This window comes from Cladophialophora yegresii, assembly GCF_000585515.1.
Source record: "Cladophialophora yegresii CBS 114405 chromosome Unknown aczIN-supercont1.4, whole genome shotgun sequence".
NCBI classification, from domain to species: Eukaryota; Fungi; Ascomycota; class Eurotiomycetes; order Chaetothyriales; family Herpotrichiellaceae; genus Cladophialophora; species Cladophialophora yegresii.
Genome location: NW_006913048.1, coordinates 310,653 through 333,008, shown reverse-complemented (window position 1 = coordinate 333,008; position 22,356 = coordinate 310,653). Strand labels below are relative to the sequence as shown.

Sequence of the window (22,356 nt, the reverse complement as noted above, 5' to 3'; positions counted from 1 at the left end):
CGTCTTGAGCATTGGGGATGAATTGAAGAATGCGGGGTACATAAACTGCGGTGTGACATTGACCCCTGCCAGTTTGGGTCGGTCTTCTATTTGATGACCAGTAATTATTGTCTACAGGGATTGTCTATATGAACTCCCGGTCTAGATCCACGAGTCCTCCCTCTCAGTTGTCGCGTGCTGCAGGGCGTTTATTGAGCTACGTGTCTCGGCCGTGCCCAGCAAAATGATGCTGTCCTTCAGCTTCCGTTGTCTCTTCTGCGATGACTTCGTCGTCAACTTCCGTAAGCTTGCGACCAGGCCGTTCTGTCCTTTGTGGTACGCAGAAGCTAGACTCATCGATTTCCCCCTCTGCCGACGTGCACGCTGTGCTTCTTGAGCTTGCCGAGCCTGGTATTCCGCCTCTCTCTGCTGTTTCTTCTGCAGCTTGCCCGAAAAGATCTCGGCACCATACACTTGATAAGGCGTGGCAGGAATAGCCAGCTGCCTTTCGCGTGGCGGATTGCTAGTGTCTTCTGGCCATTCTTGGCTTTCTGCCGCACTCTTGTGAGAGAGTGAGCGGAGAAGAACGCCGACACCCTGTTGAATACTCGACCTGGCAAGATCTTTAGGTACGCTATTTTGATCCCGGCTCTCCCTCTTTGAGCTCGGCGAAGGTGCTTCGGCGCCCGTCGTGCCAGGCTCCAGGTCTCGCCGCGGTAACGGGCTGCTGGGCCGGAAACTCTGCCTCGGCCACGACTCCACTGGGGAGCTACGCGGACTCTGGGTGACAAAGCCATCCTCCAACCAGTTCTGTGACCAGCTCCTATTATGCCCATGATTGTGCAACGGGCTCTGCTCGTGATCTTGGTGGCGGGCAGGGTTGAACTCAGCAGGCTTCTCCCAATCATCAAAGGGAGGGCTTGGAAGGCTGGAGCTGCTCATCGCTAGTGGTGGCGGGAGGAGGTCAGAGTTACTCGCATCGGATATCGATACTGAGACCGCATCTGGCAAAGGCGGGGTGTGTGACATCGAGATGGACATCTCAATGGATGAGACTTGCGGCGAAGGTGGAGCCAACTGGTCATAGGCTGCTTGTCGATGCATGTCCGCCGAAGACACTGATTGCGGCAATACCAGTTGATCCCTGCGCTCCAGAAGCTGACGGGAGAACTCAGTAAATGTCGGAGCGTCCTTGTTCCTTGGTATTGCATCCGACTGCGCAGCCGCAGAGCGAAGGGATGCGGCCGATGGAGCCTCGCGTGGAGCATCTTCCACTATCGGTCGGGGAGGAGGACTCTGGGTCAGACTCAGTCGCCTGATGAGGAGTGGCGCAACGGTGTCTCGGTAGGCTTGTGGTTGGTGCAATAGCGGCATCGGCGGAATGTCGTCAAGCTCACGGTACTCGCCATAAAGGCGGAGTATATTGGTGATCGTAGTGTCAGTACTGTAAACGCTACCCCGATCAACGCTGTAGACGCTTGACGACCTCCGCTTCTTCTCCTCGAAGGGTTCGAGTGGCAGTGGTTTGTCCAAGTCCGACGGTGTCGATCGGCCAGAGGCATGATGCGGTGCGACCTGGAGAGAATGCGGCGGAGGAGAGATTGCGAGTTCGAGACCTTGCTTTTGCAGTTCGAGGAGTGCTTGAGATGGAGGTGGAGAGGTCAGATGCATCCGCAGGGTAGAACTTGGATGGGAGCTCATCGTAACCAAGGATCAGCGCGAGTCGGCATGACATTCTTCCAGTACGATTCAGATGTGGCCTCGTCGCGATGTTCCAGACATCGTAGGCATCTTGATCGAGGCAGGGACAATCTCTCACCCGCCCACGACGACTCGGTTTGCCTGCTGCAGACGGTGCTGTGCGGCACGAGACAAAGAGACCGTTTTCAGGAGTACAGGAGACTTAGTCCCGTGCTCGGTATGTCTTCCATTGTTCCCAAAGCTGCGGCGGCGATACTGAAAGGCCACCGAAGCCTGGCAACGGGTTCGACGCCATGAATGAAAACGGGTTGATTGATGGAAGGTATTTTTAGCGCGAGAGGAGGGCAAGGTTGTTCCACATTCCACCGCGTGCCACTACGAGGGATGATGAAGGGCATGGCAATCTGCAGCGTAAGGTATGTTACCTTACAGATTGGCGGCTTTGCGCAAATCTTCCTTTGTCAACTCGTCCGTCGGCTTCCTCACTTCACCCAGACGCCCGACTCTTCGCAGCCGACAGATCATATCTTCATCGCCAAAATGAGAGTTATGTTCGAATTCGGGTTCTTGGTCATAGGCGTAGCGTGCGGCGTCTACCAGGATCCGGGCCGTCATACCGAAGACGCGATACCGCGAATACTTGTCCAGGCGGTCAGCAGCGGCCTTTTGCCCTTCACTCTTCTTCGGCTTTGAAACGAGCTGGTTTGTGACAGGCACAAAGAAGTTGTGCATTCGCCATTGACTTTGGTGCCAATCCGTCCACGATCCCTTGTACCAATCGCTGGGCTTGCCAGGAAGATTCTCGCCCGGCAAGTCTTCCATGTACAGAAAGTTCCTAATGATTGTCAATGCAACCTTTCTATCCCATGTGCCATGTGGATACATACCTGAAGGGAGCCGAAAATACAGCGGCAACCTCCCTTGCATCCAACCTGGGAAGCAATCTTTCTGCGACATTGGCGTCCTCTCCCGTCTCGGGATCGTATGAATGCAGAAAAGCAACGCAAGGGCGCACGACAAGCTCCGTTTTCGCAACTATGTACCTGTTAGAACCTGTGATGCGATATTGTGAATCTAAGAATGAATGAAAGAGGCCGCAGAGCTGAAACACTGTCACATTGATGCGGATTGACAGGGTAACGGGCACGATATCACAGGTAAAAGTAACGTACGATTCGTCGGCATCTCGCACAAGTGCTCGACTCTAAACGGCGAAGGCAAAGCTGATGCTTTCCTAGGAAGACCTATCTCTTCCGAAGCCTCGCGCCTTGCACACTCAAAAGCAGTTTCACCTTCTTCCGCCTTCCCACCCGGCAAAGCTGCGTGGCCGGAATATGAGCTCAAGGTACTGGCGCGCATGGTGATGACCACCCTCAGCTCGCCGGCAGGATCCGCAAACAGCAGGATCAGTACAGCTGCTTTGCGCGATAACGGCATGGTTGGCCATACTGTGTCGGGAGACTTATACGACCTGAGGCGGTCAATCGCTCTCTACGAGTCTGTCAGAGTTGACCGGCCAGATCTATGATGTAACGGGTACATACCGCTGATACTGGGGAGAGGCGCGGCATGCTGTCACTAGACGTGGTGCTGCTTCTGCGCACCGACAGCAAGATGTGTCGAGGCTTTCGGACAGCGGCTCGAAGACGCCCGGAAAGCATTGGACGGTTATATCGATGTGATGAGAGTTGAAAATGGTGGTTCCAAGGAAGACCGAAGGTAGCACATAGCCGAGGCATCGAGGGGCTCAAGCCTCTCTTGCATTTGGGCCTGCGACGCTCAACCCCGAATCAAACTCCCCATCCACACCTCGTGTCTTCGCTCCCTCGTGCCCATAAACCGCCATTATTGCAGTCGCGATGGATTTGGTAGATGTCTTCGGGAATGGCAATGCCCTAAAGGACATCAGTGTCCCTTGTGCGTGTGTTGTTTGGCCTCGGGACGACGCGATACAACTCGTCGCATTCAGTCATCCTGGATACTTTTCCGGCCGCCGCCAAAAGTAATCTTCTGGCGCTTGGTCGACCTCGCATCCGTCTTGGTGTCTGTATCGTCTTCGCCTGTACCAGCCGTGCTCTTTTTCTTTTTCTTGTCACCCGTTTTCTCCGCTGTGAAACTACCTGTAGGTGTTGCTGCATGGTTTGGGGTGCTTGTCGCGCTGCTGGGAGAGTCGGAATCTCGCATATAGGAGACGGAGGATCTCGAGAAGACGCGGTCAGCATCGTTGATGGCGGCTCTTCGACGTGCGCCCACTCCTCCGCCCAGTGCGCTGCCTGAAATCGTCCCTGCTGAAGCGGTTGTCGAACTGGACGCCTTGATGTAATTGTCGAAGCCCTTCACAATATTTCCTGCAACGCTCGTTTCTTCCAGGTAGGCGCTTTCTTGACGGTGGATCTGGTCCTCGATAGATGCCTTGGCTTGATGAGCCTACAGCTTTGACAGCGTACAATAGACGACTCACCAGGTTGCGATCTAGAAGTCTCTTTTTCTGTAGCGTATCCCGCAGGTCTCGTCGCAGTTTCTCATAGTCTGCAGAGCCATAGTCAGACCATAGTCGCGGAAAATGCAGAGACTTAAACTCGAAGACTCACACGGTAACCCAGGCCGATCGGAGTTCGTTACAGGTTTGGAAGCCGTGTTTGGCGGTATGTTTTCTGCCATAGTATGTAGCGGATTGGGCCGAACCAGATCACTCCGATGCAACGCCCGGGAACAATTTTATGGAAGTTGAGAAGTCGAAGAAGTCAAGCTGATGAAGAAACGAGCAAATTGTAGTGGGAAGATGGATGCGTGCCCGCGTCGGGTGGTGACTGCGCCCTCACAACCCTCCGCACCTCGAAGGACTGTGTACTTCATACTCCATATCCTCTTCTCCTTCTATCCTCCAAACCCACCTCACCCTCTGCCACTCTCCCCAGCACGGCATTTCGACCCCGCCAGCGAACGTGAGACGTAGGGTGTATCTGCACGATGGACATGGATCACGGACATATGGGACATGGAGGGATGGACCACGGCGACATGGACATGGGCGACCAGTGCAGCATGAACGTGAATCCTCCTCCCTTTAATCTACTTCCAGGTCGATACTGACAGCACCAAGATGCTATTTACCTGGGACACCCGAAACCTCTGCATTGTGTTCCGCTGGTGGCGAGTTGCGGGTCCTATGTCGCTGGCTCTGTCTCTGCTTGCAATTATCCTTCTGTGCGCTGGGTATGAAGGAGTACGAGAGGTCAGCAGAAGGGTCGAGGCGCGGCAAGCCGCACAGCTGAGCACACACAGCATCAGCGCATCAAGTATGTCTCCCCTTGCTAGCTATTGCCATTGGCAGCCACTGAGCTACGGAAAAAGGTGAACACGAGTCAAGCTCACTGCTCCGAGTAGGAAGGGACACCAAGGGGGCGGCGGAACGACAGGGAACCATCATCCGAGCAACACTATACGCTGTTCAGGTCTTCTATTCCTTTTTCATTATGCTGCTGTTCATGACCTATGTGAGTTCAGCTGCCTTCGGACAGCGAAACGGCGGTGAATGCTAATAATGGAGCAGAATGGTTGGGTGATGCTTGCAGTTGCGGTCGGCGCTTTCGTCGGTTACATTGCCTTCTCGAACAAGATGCCATCCACTAAGACAGTCGCGTGCCACTGAACTCATCAGGAATAGAAGCGGGGGCGTATATTATTCTATGTCCTCTTCATCGATGTCCTCCCCGAATGCGAAGCTGAACCCTTGGCGCTCTCCGTCAGCATTGCCGGGATCCGCCACTACCTCTTCCCATTTGCGCTTCTTGTTGTCGCGCTCGTCGAGTGACGCTGCAAGATCAGGATAAGATTGCCTCAAACGCTCCATGAAGAGCCCATATGGGTCCTTGACGTCGTCCTTGAAGCCGGAAACTTGGTCTGGTTTCTCCTTGAGGAATCGAATTGCTGATCTGACATGAGCCCGGGGTACGAAGTTCTGTGTGATTGCAATTGCCGGTTCGAGGTTGACGACCAGATGCCACCAGCCACTCGGCACGTGGAGCACTTCGCCTTCCCGGCAGATTCCTTCAACACAACCAATGGTTTGTCGAGCTTCGGCGTGGAATCCGAGTAACCATTCGGCTATACTCAGCGGAGAGGTTACTTCACTTTGATCTTCGGACATGTAGACACCAGGTGGTAAAACGGAATTGGGAAACATGATCCAATACTTCGAGCCTCGAATGACCGCGTTCCAGGCTGACGTTGCGTTCGGGTCTTTGTGAAACGTCGAGCCGCTGTATTTTGGCCCGATTATTAGCCATCGATGATCTGGGCGTTGTTCCTGCAGGAGCGTAAAGAGGTCCTCCTGGAAAGCAAGTGGAGGCTCATAAGCGTTATGCACCATTGGGTCTTTGCTTCCAACTTGCAATCCCATTTTCTCGACAAAGCCTCGGTCAAAGAGATAGAGGGGCGACTCATCTTGAGTAGTGTTCATGTATTTCACGTACTTCTCAAAGGGCCATGTGACAGACTCACAGACAAAAGAGATGTGCCCGTATTTAGACAGCAAGTGGGCTTCGTTCCATTCCTCGAAGACCTTCCACCTCTTGACAGGATGTGTCAAGATGAACGGTTTATCGACCCATGAGTCAGTGAACTGGGCAAGCGACAGGTCTGTAAGGCGCGCAATCTCATTCTGCCGGGGTATGTTCGAGACATAAGGGGACAGGGAGATCTGAGAGCACAGGAAGGGCTGATAGAGTGCATCAGAGAATAAGGATGAGCAGTCGATATTAGCCAGTTTGGCTGATGGAAGACCCCTTAGAGACGCTCGAAAACTGCCACGCCACTCAAAGTCCCGTGTCGTGTTGTTCACACCAATGTCCCTCCACAGCCTATCTTGCGCAGAGTAGGCATACAGTCCCCGACACGTAGACCCCAATGCGACTAGATCTTGAGAATCCAGATACTCCAAGACTTCCAGCAGTAAGGCGCCAGGCAGACGTCCGAAGAAACCCATGAAAGCTTGGGCATTAGGCTGGGAAGCATCTAGTGTCAACTCATTCCCAGACGGCTTCACACCTAGCGGATGTCGCTGGGACGCGCGAGCGGCTGGTTCCAAACCAGTTGCTTCATTCTCTATGCCGGAAGAACAGGGTATCTCTGGGAGTTCGGCCTGTGTCTGCAAAAGGGTAATTTCGCTCATCTGTTTGGAGTGCTTCCGGTGTTTCTGGACAGCGACAGCACGTTATGTCAGAACCCCAGACCGTGTTCTAGTGGCTGTAAGCTGAAAGATGACTGTTTCCATCAATGCCTCTTGATGTCTGGAAGGCGGTAGACGTGAGTGCAGAATTTGAATAGTCTGAATCAGGAAAAGCGCCACCCTTGGTGGGGAAAAGCCTTCTGTGGCGCCTCCCACTGGCACTCGGTTTACCTGCCAAGATTTCAGTCGCCGCAAATGATACAAGTCTCATTTTTTTCTTCAACCCGCTGCCATCACAGCATCTTCCGCGACTTCAGAAACTACCACCACATCAACCCGGATTCTCACTACAGAGAATCCTCTGACATAACAAAGCACCACACTTCAACAACTCTCAACAGATTTCGAGGCTTCCGGCGTCGAAATCTCCCATTGTAACCGCAATCATGGCCGACAAAGGTGAGTTTTGCCTCACTTGACCGTTTTCCAACCCAGTCGCCTAACCAGAGTAGGTCTCGAAGAAATCAATGAAAACCAGATCGAGTCAAACTACGATGAAGTCGTTGACAGCTTCGACAACATGAACCTCAAGCCCGAACTCCTGCGCGGTGTCTACGCCTACGGCTTCGAACGCCCATCCGCCATCCAGCAGAGTGGGTACCAACAAAAAAAACAGTTTGAATCAATGCTAACAAACACCAGGAGCCATCATGCCCGTCATCAAGGGAAGCGACGTGATTGCGCAGGCACAATCCGGCACAGGAAAAACTGCTACCTTCTCCATCTCAGCACTCCAGAAGATTGATCCCAACCTCAAAGCGTGCCAGGCTTTGATCCTTGCCCCTACCCGTGAACTCGCTCAACAGATCCAGAAAGTTGTGGTCGCGATCGGCGATTTCATGAACGTCGAATGCCATGCTTGCATCGGCGGCACAAACGTCCGGGACGACATGAAGGCACTCCAGGATGGTCCTCAAGTCGTGGTTGGTACTCCCGGCCGTGTCCAGGACATGATCCAGCGACGTGTCTTGAAGACCGACAACATGAAGATGTTCATCTTGGACGAGGCGGATGAGATGCTTTCTGTAAGTCCTGTTCAGCTTTATTTGAGTCCAAAGCCTAACATTTGATCGCAGCGCGGTTTCACCGAGCAAATTTACGACATCTTCCAGCTCCTCCCGCAATCCACCCAGGTCGTCCTCTTGTCTGCCACCATGCCTCAAGACGTTCTTGAGGTCACCACCAAGTTCATGCGCGATCCTGTCCGAATTCTCGTCAAGAAGGCTGAGTTGACCCTCGAAGGTATCAAGCAATTCTATATTGCCGTTGAGAAGGAGGAATGGAAGTTGGATACGCTCTCCGACCTCTACGAGACAGTCACCATCACTCAAGCAGTTATCTTCTGCAACACTCGTAGGAAGGTGGACTGGCTCACCGACAAGCTGCAGGCACGTGACTTCACGGTCTCTGCCATGCACGGTGATATGGAGCAGGCTCAACGTGATGTGATCATGAAAGAATTCCGATCGGGTTCTTCTCGTGTCCTCATTGCCACTGATCTCCTAGCCCGTGGTATCGACGTCCAGCAGGTCTCCTTGGTCATCAACTACGATCTTCCCGCTAACCGCGAGAACTACATCCATCGCATTGGTCGTGGCGGTCGCTTTGGGCGAAAGGGTGTTGCCATCAACTTCGTCACCGCTGATGATGTCCGCATGATGCGCGAAATCGAACAATTCTACAGCACTCAAATCGAGGAGATGCCCATGAACGTTGCTGGTAAGCTATCTCCTCCCCACTTGTGCTGTCTATTCCGACCACTTGCTGACATTCTTCCTCAGACCTCATTTAAGGTGGCACCCTCCTGCTCGCAACAAAATCGATCATCTCCGAGCCTAGCATGTGGATGGCGTTTGTTGCTGCACCTGTTCGCGACTGACTGAGAAAAGTGGGATGAAGCTTGTCTCTGACTACTTGGCTCAAGATATGTCGCTTCATTGAAAAGTCATGTATTTTCTCTTTCATTTTAGGGTCACCAGGACGCTTGCTGCGGGCATACGAGCGCGGTAACGACGGCCGAAGTGTCCTATGTGTGTGGCAGACATCGCGGGCGTTTCTGCTTCCTTAATTTCTTAGCTGGCAATGGCTGTTGGCTAGGGTTCTCAGACTGCACAACACGGATCTGCACAGCATTCTGATGTGACACGAAATGGGACGATGGACTATTGCGCTTCATGATAGACAGCTAGAGAAGAAAACATTGAAATCCCTTCACCAGCCCCTGTGGTTAACTCTTTGCACTCCTCGCTCCTTCCATTTGTGCAGAGCCAGCGAGAGCAATCGCAGAGCCTGATTCCTCTGATTCTCCCTCTTACTTTGCTCTCATCCTATACGTCAACCTGCTCGACCTGACGCGAGTACTCTTCTGCGCACTCGCAACTTCAGACTTGTTCATGCTCCTTCCCGAGGTGGCGTATGATCATATCGATGCCTCTCAATCCGCTTTCAGATCGGCAATTCACTGTCGCTTATGGCAGTGACTTGCTCAGAGCCCACAAAATTTGTCGTGAGAACGGCATCTTGCAAAAGCAGCTCAAGGCTTGCATCGAACAAGTCGTTGCTTTGTGCGAGGAAGTGAGAGGTCTGGAGGCCAAATATACCACCGACGTCGAAGATGAGCGTGCAGCGAGAACCCATCTGGAAGCACAGGTGCAAACATTACTAAATGACGGTCAGAAAGTTGTTGCCGCGCAGCAGCAACAAGAACAACACATTCAAGTCACCTTCGAGAGGCTTCAGATCGCTATCAACGAGAAAGCTGACGCATCGGTGGTCGAATCGCTCCAGAATCGGGTTGATCAGCTTCACGTCAGTTCAGTAACAGTAAATTCCACATTGCCGCCAGCCAGCCGTGTGTCCGAATCAGTCCAGGTATTGGACTCTCAGAAGTATTACCATCATGAAGAACCAAGCATTGCTGCTTGGCCCTCCGATCGTCTCAGAGTCCATCAAGGGCCACACGAGACTGTACCTGATGACCTCGATTTGGACGCGAACGCTGAGACGATTAGCTATGGCGGTCACCACCAATGTCTCCATGACAAGAACGACTCGCTGAACATGTTGCCAGCCCCGACCGTCGAAGCCACACAGCTCGCCAGAATCAAGTCTCTCCGCCAGAGGAGATTTGATGAATGGACTACCTACTATGATCAAGGCCAGAGACTATTGGAGAACTTGCCCGACAGTTTCGAGGAGACAGTCGTACGCAACTTCGTGGGCGGAATCTTCAAAGACTCTCATAAGAGACAATGTCAGCAATGGCTTGATGCGAATGGGTGGACGTGGGCCAACGTTACCACATTTGGAACCTTGTGCTCACAGGTTCTGGCGAACAATGCAATACATTCGGCAGGTAACACGCATGCACTATCCTGGCCACCAAGCCAAATCGACGACATACATGACACGGCCGGCGCAAATAACAAGGTCGGATCCCGTACGGATAGCAAGAAGGCCCAGAAACCAAAGACTCGGGGGGCAACAGGGGTTGAACCTTTGCGTCGGAGCCAACGTCTTCTCCAGCATCGGTTGAACACATCCTCCCACGAAACCCCTGTTTTGCCGTCGATGACTTTACACCCAACGAAAGCCATTCCCCTCAATTCCAGCGTTGGTGCCGCCACGAAACCCGGGATGAAGCCTGAAGCTCGAGCCAAGCTCAAGAAGAAGCCACAACCCGAGGGGCCCGCCAGCACACAAGTACAAAAGGGCCAGCAACAGCGACCTGGGAACAATTCTGCTGAGTTTCCCAAACCTGCCAACGTCAATCCACCGACGGAGTACACATGGCAGTCAAAGAGCCACAGCAGCAGAAAGAGAGCAGCCGAGTCCATCCAGGCCGTACATCCAAGAAAGCGACTGAAATCAAAGAGGGGAAAGTCTAGCAAACGTAAAGATGCTAAGTTTCGGGTGCTTTCAGCAAAGTCAGATGTGGCAAAAGTGGCAGCCGAAAGCAGCGATGACGAGGGCTTTTTATATGAAGCAAATCCCTCCGAGACCGCCGACCGCCACGAAGGAGGGGACGTTCTGAGGGACCGAACTCATGCCGAACGTACAGGTCATGGTGTACAACGTCAATATAAAACAGACAGAACGCAGAGACGGTTGCCTCTGCCGCCACCTCCGGAGATTCCGATTCTACCTACCACGGATGAAGAGTAGCAGCAGGAGGTTATTGCAGACCATATCGACCCCTGCGGAGATGCGATGACTGATTGTTGCTGATAGAGAATCAAGATGTTCATTCGAGTCGAGCGGTGAGGCCCTCAGTGCAAGAATCAAGAGACATATCACGTCTCTTTGAAGACGTATCCGTCCACGCTCTCATCATCGACAACCTCAACTTCGATTCTTGCCTCGACGACTTCTTGATTGTCCACCTCCAAGCCGCACTTTACTATGTCTCCGCCCTTCATGGGACCGACACCTTTAGGTGTACCTGTCAAGATGATGTCGCCTTCCTCGAGAGCCATAACTTTGCTGATATCGGAAAGCATTCGGGGAATATTGAAAAGCATCAGATTGGAGTTGTCCTTTTGTCTGATTTCTTCGTTCACACTCAACCACAAAAGGACATTATGCGGATCTGGAATGCGATCGAAAGGGATCTCATGGCTTATAGGCAAAAAGGTATCAAAGCCCTTGGAGATGCTCCATGGCAGGCCCTTCTTCTTTGCCTCATCTTGCACATTTCGAGCTGTCACGTCAATGCTCAAGAAGTAGCTCTGGATGTGGTCGAGGAATTTTGTGTCATCTGCCCGCAGGTTCTTCAAAGGCTTTGGGGTTTTCCCAATCACAAGACCCAGCTCAACTTCATGGTGTAGAGTAACTCCACGTGGGCGAATAATGGGGCCTTTGTCCGGTAAAAGGATCGAGGAGGGTGGCTTAAGGAAGAAGAACGGTTGGGCTGGTCGTGCTGAGTTCAACTCAGTAATGTGGTCCCTGTCAAGATGAAGGTGTTAGTCCGACGGGCGGCCAGAATGAGCACGGAGGATGTGGCATACGCATAGTTGCGTCCAATACAGATGACCTTGCGGCAATTTGCTTTGATGCTGGCCATGGCTCACAATTACCACCGCGGTCGCTGGTGGGAAAGGTTTCAAGAGTCGGCGTTGGCAGGCTCTGCAGTGCCGTCAGTGCTCGAGAGAAAAACCGCAGATGCACGATAGGCTGCGAGGTGCCCCTCACCAATGCTCGCTGGTACCAGCCCACCTCTGGGGCATGGGACTCGCCGCGCGGGGGCGATACGGTGCCTTGCATATGACGAATTCTCGGGGACGTCTCGGACTTAGTTAAAGAGTGCAGTCCGGGTGTCGAGGGCGTCAATGCGGTCTCTGGCCCTCGCTCATCGCTCCCTTCTTCGGACGAGGAGAAGGCGGCATGAACCATCGCCCGGTTAGGCAGTCACTAACATCATCCAGCTTTCCTTTCGTCCTCTGTTACCTCTCTCGTCTACCTGTCGATTTCGCCGACTTCCTACGACCGGGAGCCGCACGAGGCGCAAGCCTCGACACCTGAAACCTCGCTGCTTGGCCTTCCGCTGCTACAAGGTCGGAGGCCTCAGGGGCACCAAAAGCGGCAATTTCGCGCCGATGCTGCCGCCGCTTCAAGATCTCACCATGCTCATCGCTCTTCTTTGACTGACGTCTCTGACGTTCGGTCCCAGTGTTCCAGTGCCTTGGCTGTTGAGTTGACCTGCTGTATGTCCTCAACACCGTTTGAGTGGCTCATACATGTCCGCAGGAGATCGATCCTTGAAGCGCAACCTAGCTCGCTACTCCTGCTTTCGTCTTCGTATTGTGAGAAAGAGACACACCTTGAGCTCAAGGTCCATGATCAGAACCGAAACCGCCAGCTCAGTCTGGTATTGCGGCATTAACTGAAGCGATCATCTTGACTAGCAGCTCTTTTCACCAAGCGCACGATCTTGCAGCTATGCCCATGGTCGTAACAACGGCTAGCCTCAAAAGTAGTCGTCCTGTTGACTGCATATCGTGTGCCACTCGAAGATGGCGAATCGGGCAAGGCCGTAGCCTGTACGATTCTTGGTACACCTGCGACCGTCTCTTGAAGTATTTCTCGACAAGGGGCGGTTAGTACGCGTTGGTGAACCATTACTTTGGGAAGCGTCCATATGCACTGCGAATCGAGTGATGAAATTTCTACGACAGGGTGAGATCTCCCTGGTTTTTTCCTTGCCATTTGACGCGAGCGAAGTAGATATCGTACGGTGGCACTTCCAGAGGTGTCGTGCCTATCAGCGGCGTCATCTACCTGAACGCAGGAACGCGACTTCGGGCAGTAGATGCACTGTCTATGTACTCAGCTAACGACTCTTTGGCAATCAGCAGCTACCCAATGCATTGAGGACAAGCCGGTGGTCACTCCTGCTTGTCGACGAGCAGGAAACTCTATCCTCCAGGCTTGGCGTTTTGTATCTGATTTCTGGCAAGAGTGAGCGCCGCTTTGGGAATATGGTCGCCTTGATATCGGACGGATCGTTTCCACGGAGATCGCTGGACGCCGCGGCTCTCGTTCGGATTCACTTGCATAGGCGTGTGCGCAGCTGACTAAACTCCTTGTCCTTCGGGTTCCTGGTTTCGCAGCTACGAAAGCTCCAGATGCCATCCTTGATTACCGCTTCCAGTAGCGCAAGCCGCTCGCGTTGAGGACCGAGAAATACGAGTGAGCCTTTGCCAGCCGCGTTGCGAGCAGTTGGAATGGGCCATGTAAAAGAGCTGTACGGAAAATGATGGCATCGTGCACAACGACATTGGGGATTGGCTGAATTATGACCTGCGGCAGTCACCGTGGTTGGCTCGCCTGCGTTTGGAGCCAAGGCACGGCTGCATGAAGGGACGCCCCCTGTCCTCGAAGTCCATATTGTCCCCTCCGAGGCTGCCGTTCAGATCCAATGCCAGGCCATACGTCAAGGGGTGCCGCATGTGTCTATGGTCCTTCTCCCGCTGCGCTATTATGTCGAATGGCAACACGGACCCCATTAGTCGTGCATGCTTTCACGAACTCACGCTAGATCTCACACCTTCGACGATGGAACCATCCTTGCTGTTCGATCGATCAGGCTTACTGCTCCTCCAGCCGGTATTCATTCGGCATGACACGCCAGACGGTCGACCTAGATATGGACGTCGAGCCCGTGTCTGGCTCACCGATATGCACCATGGACGACCTGACATGCATATCGTACAATGTCACGACGAGGGCGAGGACGAGCTAGCAGTACCAACCCTGATTTCCTCTGGGTCAACCGGACACCAGACTCGGAGAGACTGTCGGCAACTCGACAGGAACGTGATGAGGTCCGAACGATTACTAGCCACGCCCGACAGTGGCGCGCCGCCTTACGACGCCAGCAACGACTCTACAGTGCTCAAACACAAGCAACGCACGCACAAAGCATTGTTGGGTGGGGCAGGCAAGGCACCGTGTCCGAGACGAGTTCCGCGGAGACCTCGGCCGCTCCATCACCAGCGGCCATGACACAGGTCACCGGCAACAGCACAGACCCCTTCAGCTACCTTGAAGCGCCGGACGATGCGTGGTGGTCGCACAACGCCTTCCAATTCGCGATAGAGAGCTGGCTGCCTTCTGTATTCCACGACTTGGATGTGCTGGAGGAAGCAACGGCTGGATCGGATTCCTGCCTTGCAACGATCGACCGCATCGTGCGAGGCTGCCTTGAGAACAGAATGCACATGTTCTCTCTCCTTGCCGCGAGCAGTGGGTTTATGAAGTTCGTTCTCAGACTACAACTCGACCGGCACGACACGCCTGAATACTGCATGGGCAAGGCTCTGCAACATCTACGGCACCATCTGGCGGCAAGTGATCCCCAGCCAAACGAGAGTCTCATATTTGACCTAATGGCACTGTCAACCTTTGAACGGTACGTCAACAACTTTGAAGGAGCCCGAACGCATTTTCGGATGGTTCAGCACCTTGTTCGATTACTCGGTGGGCTGGGGGTGATGGAGCTGCCCATGCGGCTGCTATGTTGGCTGTGGGATCTGCTGGTTGCCGGCTGTGCTGGAGAGACTCCGCTGCTGCCCCTTACATGGGATCCTGGTTCACTTCCACAACAACGCATGCAGAACGACATACTTCCAGACCTTGCGCAAAGTGGAATCATGCCTAGTGGCTCTGGGCTGCTTGAGTACGGGCCGCTTGTACATCGAGAACTCACCCCAATCATCGGCGACACCGTTCAGTGGTTTCAGGTCCAGCAGTACAACTACATCCACAATTTTTTCAGATCCTCCGTCGAACGATGGGCCACAAAACAATCACATGCCCTGGTCCATCGCTTGCTTTCAGTATCACCAACTTCGCCGGGTGATCCACTTCAAGGCGTGCTTTCCGAATGCATCAAGCAGAGTATTTTGAACGTGATAGCCCAAATTGAGGCTGCACGAAGGTCGCAAGCCGATACAAGCTCCATCAGAGATTACACAACTTCCTCATGGTCAGACGTCAATCGGCTTTACCACTCTCTCTCGATGCTGGTCCAGTCCGGGGAGAACTGGCAGACCCAACACGGAGAACTGGTCCTCTGGATGGCCTGTCTTGGAGTTCAGCAGACAGTGTCAGCAGTGAGAATACCATCGACGCAGTCGCTACCGTTGGGGGGACAGGAAGATGACCTTCACGCCTGGTTCGTCGCGTTAGCTAGGCAGATCCTTGACAGTCAGCGTCGAGAGGGACCACCTGCCCATTACGCTCGTACAGATGAGCTGGTGCAGGTCATGAACCGGTATATCCATCGCTGTGAGCCTTCCGGGAGGCCGAGTGTCGACTTGCTCGAAGTGGTGTTTGAAGCATGATTACATCGAAGCCTCCTAGCCCATTACATACAGTATCCCAATTAGGTCTCCGCACTGACTTTGTGGGTAAACGTGCCCTTCCTCCGGGAAAACCATATTCTCTGTTGCGGGCAATTCTGCAACTCCACGCGATTGAATGTCTCATGTTGTGTTATGTCACGATACACTGGGTAGGGGAGACGACAAAATTCGCGCCCCGACCCAAGGTGCGAAGTGGATTGGAGAAGTACGCGAGCGATACCCAATGTGGAGTTACCAGGTATTATGTAGAAGGTACATCTAGGTACTACGGTCTACGCCTGTAATTGCGTTCTCGAGACACACGCCGGATCGCATGCAAGTCGTAAGCGGCAGCACTGCCTTCTGTACACATCGGTGGACTCCTAACCTGTTCAGAGCGCTTCACATGAGAGCAACAGAATGGCTATATTGGGGGTTGTGAAGCGTCGAGGGACCACATGGCATGTTTCAACAGACGATTACAGGGGTAGACCGTAGGATGTTGATGAACGCGGCTTCACGACGAGCGTGCATGTATAACGTAAGTTAGGATATGGATGTATAGCTAACTACCTAGGGAGGTAGACACGAGCTCTGTTCATGATTACTGATACTCTCCTCTCCACAAGAGACCGGTCTTCTCGACAGAGCCAGTACAGACTGTAACTTCAGGTGCTTGTAGTATAATGTATGTATACCTAGGTACCGACTGTATAAACTTGCCCCGTACTCCCTGTTCATACCGCGCCTAACTTGTGTGAGTCAATGAGGGAGTGTCCTCTCATCCGTCCTCTTCTTCACAAACAGTGCTGTAAACTGTAAACCGGGTTGTTGTCTGTTTATTGCAAGCACGTCCCACAACCTTTATAAGGTACTCGATTCGCCGTACTCCTGTACATCACTCACGGCTAGTTTACCGCAAACGACGACTCTCTCGATGTATTATTTCGGTGCTACGGCCTTGCGAGCATCAGGTCCACTAGATCTGTGCCATGTAGGTATGCAAGCTGAGGCATAATCAGACACAGGCATTAACCACTTGCATCGATGTTCCTCGAGGCGGACTACAGTAGCCCCTCGACAGGCCCGTCAGTTCAGGACCGCTGCGTGCCATCGTGTGCCGTGTGAGTACAGCCCCTCCAACGAGTACAGCGAGCACAGCGGAACGGGAACAGGAACAGGAACAGGAAAAGGGAATACTCCCATACTCCGTGGGATCGAGAGAAAGGTCGCCACGTCTGTACATCTGTATTCGTGATCGAATACGCTACCTAATAGCATATGTACTGTACCAGGACTGTAGAAAGGGTGGTGACGCTGTTCCGGACCTGCTGCTATGTACTTCTACCTACACCTAATTAGCCCTAATTACACCAAAACCGACACACATGTGAGGCCAGCACGCATGGTATCGTGATTTGGTATACTCGTCCGGTCTTCCTACCACGCAAGCCATCGCCTCCAAATCACCCCTTTGGCCAATGACTGTATCTTCTTGACAGGCAGCTTCAGATCATCGCGTGGGTGTTGTACCCTGGTCCGCACCGGATGCCGACGCAGGCAAGACTGGGATAGGGCATTTTTGCTACCCCCATGTCCTGTGTCGGGTATGCTGTTCCCTTTCGTGGAGGGAGAAAAACTAGATTCAGCTACGGACGGATATTGACCGTCGGCGCTGAATGAGCAGCTCCACGCCAAACGCGAAGAAATGCCTCAACCGCTCTTGATCATTGGCCTGGAAGCTGCCACACGATGCTGGAGCAGTATGTGAAGGCGTACCGGCATAAGTATGCACAACTTTGGGGACGGCCAACGCTCCTCTTGGTGGAATTTCCTCGATCAACTTTCAGGCAGCATGTACTGCGAGCGACCGTTTCTTCTAGCTCTTGCGCATGGAGTAGGGACGTGCCTCTGACACTCCGAGACCCACTCAGCTGAGCGGAGCTATTGCAGCTGGCAGCAATCGGTGAGGGAGTCAAGCTCAGCCCGGACTCCTCCATTTTGGTATGGGAGAGATGGAAGGGGGACTCTTAAACCGTTATTCTGGGAGAGCCAGGGCTGGATTGAGGCGTTGAGAAGCATACCGCCTCGGAACGGAGATTTAACGAAATACGCTGTCTGCTGAGGTAATTAGATCTCCTCCGTTACCAGCGAGTGCTGGGCTAGTTGGCGAACTGGCCGTTGCGCGCTCGATGAGCTGTCGACGCTGCTTCCATCACTATTGACACTGAGTGGTGACTTCTAGCCCGTATGAACTCTGGCTTACACCAGATATGCCGCCCACGTGTGGTGCCATCGTATTCCTGCCTCTTTTCAATCTTCTCTTGCCATTTGCTTGGACGGTATTGTGAATCGATTAGCGGCACCTATGGCAAGAGACAGAAGGAGAGAGAAGTCAAACGAGATGCATGGCCGCCCAGGCGCATACTTGTGGAAGAGCACAAGGCGACAGATATGGAGAGATGACTATGAGATGACGGCCCATATTGCAACAAATGTTGTCTCAATATATGAAGCTCTATGAGTAATATATCCCTCAGCCAAGCAAGTAGCTGTTGAGTTCATCGAGCTCGTAGACAGTAGTCAGCAGGTCGTCATGTTGTGTCTAGCTCGAATAGAGGCAGTAACCACAAAGGGGTATCTCAGCCTGCGACGGCGGTGTTTTCCAGACATCTGCGGTCTATTGTCGCACCACGGGCTGTCTTCAGGGCTGCCAACCACGCGTGGCCCGGTCTGTCACCATCCCAGCCTCCGGCACATGTAAGCCCGTGGCCGTCTATCACCTCAAGATGTGAACACTGCATCAATCATGTCGATGGGCATGGGCTTCTGGCGCATAGCGCGACGCGGTGTTCGTCGAGCACTTTGGTTATGAGAGCCTTGGCGGGAAAGTGGTGGCAGGGGGCCGAGTTAGGATGACACCTTGATGGGGCATATCTGGAGAGCCACGTTCGCCTGGGGCAGGACAGCTTGTTGTATGCTGTACAGTCCACGCCGAGCTTGTACGAACTCTTCTGAGATGTTCGGAACAGCTCAGATCTGCTGCAGCCCGGCTGGCCGAGAGTGCTGGTGGACTCACGGCTTGACCAGCACCATGTGAGGTTCCCAGTTGGATGTTGTGTTTGGCTTTGCTCAGTTATTGTCGTCATTCCCGGAGTTCAGGGAGCGTCGGCCAGAGCCACGGCGACAGCAGCACCGAAGACTGCCGCCTCGTTGGTAGGCTCCAGCACAATTTTCTCCGCAGCATAGGTACTCCCAGGCGATGACGCTGCCTCGATCATTTGCCTAATAAACCCTTCGCACCGATCCTTAAACCCTGGGTATTTGAGGATGACGCTCCCATTACATGCGATTGAAGTTTTCGGAGTCCCGTTCGGCGTGGTGGGGTTGACATCGGTGTCTTTCTGCAGAGCCCAGAGCCCATGTACTGCAACCGCCATGTAAGCAGATGCACGGTATGAAATTGACTCGGCCGCAGCACGGAGGAATTTCACTTCTTCCAATGAAGGAGCCTTCTTCAGCGCGAACGCTTTCTTGATCGTTGCGATGGACTGCTGCATGGTCTTCGTTGTGTCCATTTCAAGCCTCGCCATGACCTCCGTATCCAACGAGTAGGGCTCTCGCAATGCCTCCGGCATCACGCCATTGAACAGCTCGCCGGTCCCGACGGCTTCGATGACGATTAGTCTCAGCAATTCACCCAGGTAGCGACCGGTCGTCATGTACTCGAGAGGCTGAAAGTCGGGTCTCGAGTGCTGTTTGTTGAGCAATTCGTCCCACCGGGTCTCTGTGAGAATAGATCTGCCAAACATCGACACTTCCGTGTTTGTGATGACTCGGTGGGCCTGATCAAACCAGGACTGATCCCGCACTCCAAATTTTGACCTGCCCATGCACCCAGTCGGCAGATACGCAGCAGCGTTCGTCCCCGTACCCAGAATCAACGCCATCGATGTTGCGGGATCGAGATATGCCTGAGATAGAAGAGTGGCAGAAGAATCATTGACGATGGCATCGACGCGGACATTCACATTCCTCCTCGCGCAGGCGGCTTCGATCAGTTCACCCAGATCCATGCCAAGTGTCGTCTCAGCACATGCGAACCCTTTGCCCATTCCTTGCACTTTGCCGCTACGGTGACTCGTCTGCTCGATTGGAAAGCTCCAAGCTAGGCCCATTGGTAGTGTCCTTTGAGACGACAACGCCTCCTTTGTCTTGTCCAACATATCTGCGATCCTGCCGGCCATCCAATCAAAAAACTCTGTGCCAGGTAGTCTGCGGATGTGTTCATCGATCTTCGAGCTCGCAATATGCTTGATCACCATTGGGTTCTGCGAATCCCTTCCGTGCAGCTCGACCAGTGCGATCCGGAGAGTAGAGCCGCCGACATCCAGAGAGATATAAGTGCCCGTCTCTCTACCATCCGGAAGTGCATAACAATAGGAAGGTAGCATACAAGCCTCGCTCTCCTGCAGTTTTGCCTTGTACTGGATGCGGAGGGCCGAGGACATGGAGAGCATACGGCGCAGGGTGCATGGCGATCTGAACAGCCGCATGACATCGTCCTTCAGCGACTCGAGGGTATGCAGGCTGCCGACGGTTTCGACGACGGTGACCTCGGGGCTGGAGGACTTGACCGAAACCGCCATGGTCTTGAAAGCGGAGGGGAAGATGATCGTTCGCAGGCGCCGCAGAATGCTGCGGAAGAATTCGAGGAGGGTCATGGTGGAAGAGGACGAAGCCGGTCGGGGCGCCCCAGGGTGTTCAGCTGCCTTCCTAGCGATAGAGGTAAATCATATTGGGCTTGAGGTGCCGACTTTTGTTCGCGGTCGGAGAAGAGACACACGGTGAAGCGGAAGTGAGGTGAGAGTGAGATGTCACAATCAGAAAATTCTACCCGTGAAACGTCGACCCCAGGAGACTGTGACAGACACCGTGGGAGAGGACGCAGAGGCTGAATTGTGTAGGTAGTGGTAGCATAGCATTCATCACAACACAAGATGGGGCATTGTCGTCAAACAAAGGTTAACCTTGAGGGCAAGAAACGGCTAAATGGAGACGGGTGCAACAACAATGATAGGCCTGCGATAAAATCACCGTGTCGAGGCAAATCGGGCCTCATGGTAAAGGGCCAGAGGAGGATGAGGAACCTCACCTCACATGGTGACAGTGAGGACGGGTTTCGACGGGCCTTGACTGCGTTGCCTTGCGTTGCGTTGCGTTACAATCTTGCTAGAGAGCGCGCAGAGTGCTACGGTAGAGTCGCAACTCACTGTCCAAGCCACTCGGTTGCAGGGCAGCGGCAACCAGGGCCAACAGGGCCTAGAGTTGCGCCGAGCTAATTACATGTACTCCGTACACGTTACATTTCAAGGTCACGCACGCTCTTTTCAACGCCAACGCGCTCCGGCCGTTCCTTTCTGGCTGCTTCCGGCGCTTTGGAGAATGCAACTCATTCCATGCGGTTATCTCATCTGATAGGATTCAGCCGTCACCACTGCAGTGTGCTGCTCCTGGTGGGCTCATCTGGGAATACTATGTCAGAGCGCTGATGTGCCTGACGTGCTTTTCGGTTTTCGGTCGACCACTGACACAGTCTGTGCACTTGATGTCTTCGTTGCTCTTGTTGCCGGTTGCCAGCTCAACCCGCCCCTGCTTGACCGCTAGACCCAAAAGCTCACGTGTTTCGCTGATGGAGACCGACGTAGCCTTGTCTGCCTCTCCAGTATCTCTTCTCAACAGCGCTGGGCATTCTGACAAGTGCCTGAACGAGCCTCTCATTCATGAAGGTGGTGTGCTACTGTTTGAGACATGGGAGCGGCCGAAAGATATGACTTGAGGCCGCTTAGACATCGACTGAGACTGCCCGGCCAGTTTGAGATCAGCCTCTGTGACTTTTCAGCCTCCCTGGGAATATGCTCGTTTCTCTACGTGACCTGGACAAAAGGGGATCTGTCTCAGTCTGGATAAGAGAAGGGGATCAGCACTATGCGGTGTTAGCCCACTGCCGCATCTGCATGCTTATACGTAGGTGTCATTATCGTACAACCTCAAGGGTCGCGCCGTTGTTACACAGGACGATCTGACCTAGAAGTCTAGGTGCAAAGGGGTTGCAAAGGGTGGCGTTTCAGTGGCATAGACCCCGACTACATGTCCAACTATGTACGTCCTAAGGCGCGAATGTGCTATGGCACACGCAGGTACTGTACGAGTACCCGGCGAGACTGCTATATCGTATGTGTGGAGGGCCGCGACTACGATACCTTTGCTCGCAGCTGTCCGGCGCATTTGGCTATCGATCAGGGTTTGTCAGTTTTGTCATGAATGCGTGACCGAAATCGATGTCCTTCGAACACAAGGTGGCTTGTTCTCGATTGATTTGATCCCCAATCTGACTGAGGCTGTGGAAGGGCAAAGTCCAGCTTCGGCGTTGGTTGTATGCAAGAAGCCGAAAGGTGCTGCAAACCATTGCGGCCTCGTCCTGACCGCTATTGATGGTGGTTCATCAATCACAATTCCATAATTAGTGAGCAGCTACAATTCCATGGCTGACTACAGCCCAGAGTCGCATTCAATGACTGTTTCTCTTGTGCTGTAGCCAGC

General features: G+C 53.4%; 10 protein-coding genes across 10 annotated transcripts; 4 read left to right on the top strand and 6 right to left on the bottom strand.

The window, feature by feature from the left end:
* Nucleotides 1-141: 141 nt before the first annotated feature.
* Nucleotides 142-1,680, bottom strand: A1O7_05427 (uncharacterized protein; the record flags this gene model as incomplete). The annotated part of the gene is made up of 1 exon (XM_007759437.1): nt 142-1,680. One exon carries the CDS (start codon nt 1,678-1,680, stop codon nt 142-144), a length of 1,539 nt encoding a protein of 512 aa, XP_007757627.1.
* Nucleotides 1,681-2,106: 426 nt separating this feature from the next.
* A1O7_05426 (uncharacterized protein) lies at nt 2,107-3,117 on the bottom strand (the record flags this gene model as incomplete). The annotated part of the gene is made up of 3 exons (XM_007759436.1): nt 2,107-2,515; nt 2,568-2,715; nt 2,853-3,117. 3 exons carry the CDS (start codon nt 3,115-3,117, stop codon nt 2,107-2,109), a joined length of 822 nt encoding a protein of 273 aa, XP_007757626.1.
* A 528-nt stretch (nt 3,118-3,645) lies between these two features.
* Nucleotides 3,646-4,341, bottom strand: A1O7_05425 (uncharacterized protein; the record flags this gene model as incomplete). Its single annotated transcript, XM_007759435.1, has 3 exons — nt 3,646-4,092; nt 4,142-4,209; nt 4,272-4,341. The coding sequence occupies 3 exons, from the start codon at nt 4,339-4,341 to the stop codon at nt 3,646-3,648; spliced, it is 585 nt and encodes a 194-aa protein (XP_007757625.1).
* A 442-nt stretch (nt 4,342-4,783) lies between these two features.
* On the top strand, nt 4,784-5,332 carry A1O7_05424 (uncharacterized protein; the record flags this gene model as incomplete). The annotated part of the gene is made up of 3 exons (XM_007759434.1): nt 4,784-4,979; nt 5,023-5,177; nt 5,234-5,332. 3 exons carry the CDS (start codon nt 4,784-4,786, stop codon nt 5,330-5,332), a joined length of 450 nt encoding a protein of 149 aa, XP_007757624.1.
* Nucleotides 5,333-5,362: 30 nt separating this feature from the next.
* Nucleotides 5,363-6,853, bottom strand: A1O7_05423 (uncharacterized protein; the record flags this gene model as incomplete). Its single annotated transcript, XM_007759433.1, has 1 exon — nt 5,363-6,853. The coding sequence occupies one exon, from the start codon at nt 6,851-6,853 to the stop codon at nt 5,363-5,365; it is 1,491 nt and encodes a 496-aa protein (XP_007757623.1).
* Nucleotides 6,854-7,296: 443 nt separating this feature from the next.
* On the top strand, nt 7,297-8,702 carry A1O7_05422 (ATP-dependent RNA helicase eIF4A; the record flags this gene model as incomplete). The annotated part of the gene is made up of 5 exons (XM_007759432.1): nt 7,297-7,309; nt 7,363-7,503; nt 7,553-7,935; nt 7,987-8,629; nt 8,692-8,702. 5 exons carry the CDS (start codon nt 7,297-7,299, stop codon nt 8,700-8,702), a joined length of 1,191 nt encoding a protein of 396 aa, XP_007757622.1.
* A 635-nt stretch (nt 8,703-9,337) lies between these two features.
* A1O7_05421 (uncharacterized protein) lies at nt 9,338-11,074 on the top strand (the record flags this gene model as incomplete). Its single annotated transcript, XM_007759431.1, has 1 exon — nt 9,338-11,074. One exon carries the CDS (start codon nt 9,338-9,340, stop codon nt 11,072-11,074), a length of 1,737 nt encoding a protein of 578 aa, XP_007757621.1.
* A 128-nt stretch (nt 11,075-11,202) lies between these two features.
* Nucleotides 11,203-11,972, bottom strand: A1O7_05420 (acylpyruvate hydrolase; the record flags this gene model as incomplete). The annotated part of the gene is made up of 2 exons (XM_007759430.1): nt 11,203-11,854; nt 11,917-11,972. The coding sequence occupies 2 exons, from the start codon at nt 11,970-11,972 to the stop codon at nt 11,203-11,205; spliced, it is 708 nt and encodes a 235-aa protein (XP_007757620.1).
* A 2,437-nt stretch (nt 11,973-14,409) lies between these two features.
* On the top strand, nt 14,410-15,753 carry A1O7_05419 (uncharacterized protein; the record flags this gene model as incomplete). The annotated part of the gene is made up of 1 exon (XM_007759429.1): nt 14,410-15,753. The coding sequence occupies one exon, from the start codon at nt 14,410-14,412 to the stop codon at nt 15,751-15,753; it is 1,344 nt and encodes a 447-aa protein (XP_007757619.1).
* A 3,158-nt stretch (nt 15,754-18,911) lies between these two features.
* On the bottom strand, nt 18,912-20,477 carry A1O7_05418 (uncharacterized protein; the record flags this gene model as incomplete). The annotated part of the gene is made up of 1 exon (XM_007759428.1): nt 18,912-20,477. One exon carries the CDS (start codon nt 20,475-20,477, stop codon nt 18,912-18,914), a length of 1,566 nt encoding a protein of 521 aa, XP_007757618.1.
* Nucleotides 20,478-22,356: the final 1,879 nt, after the last annotated feature.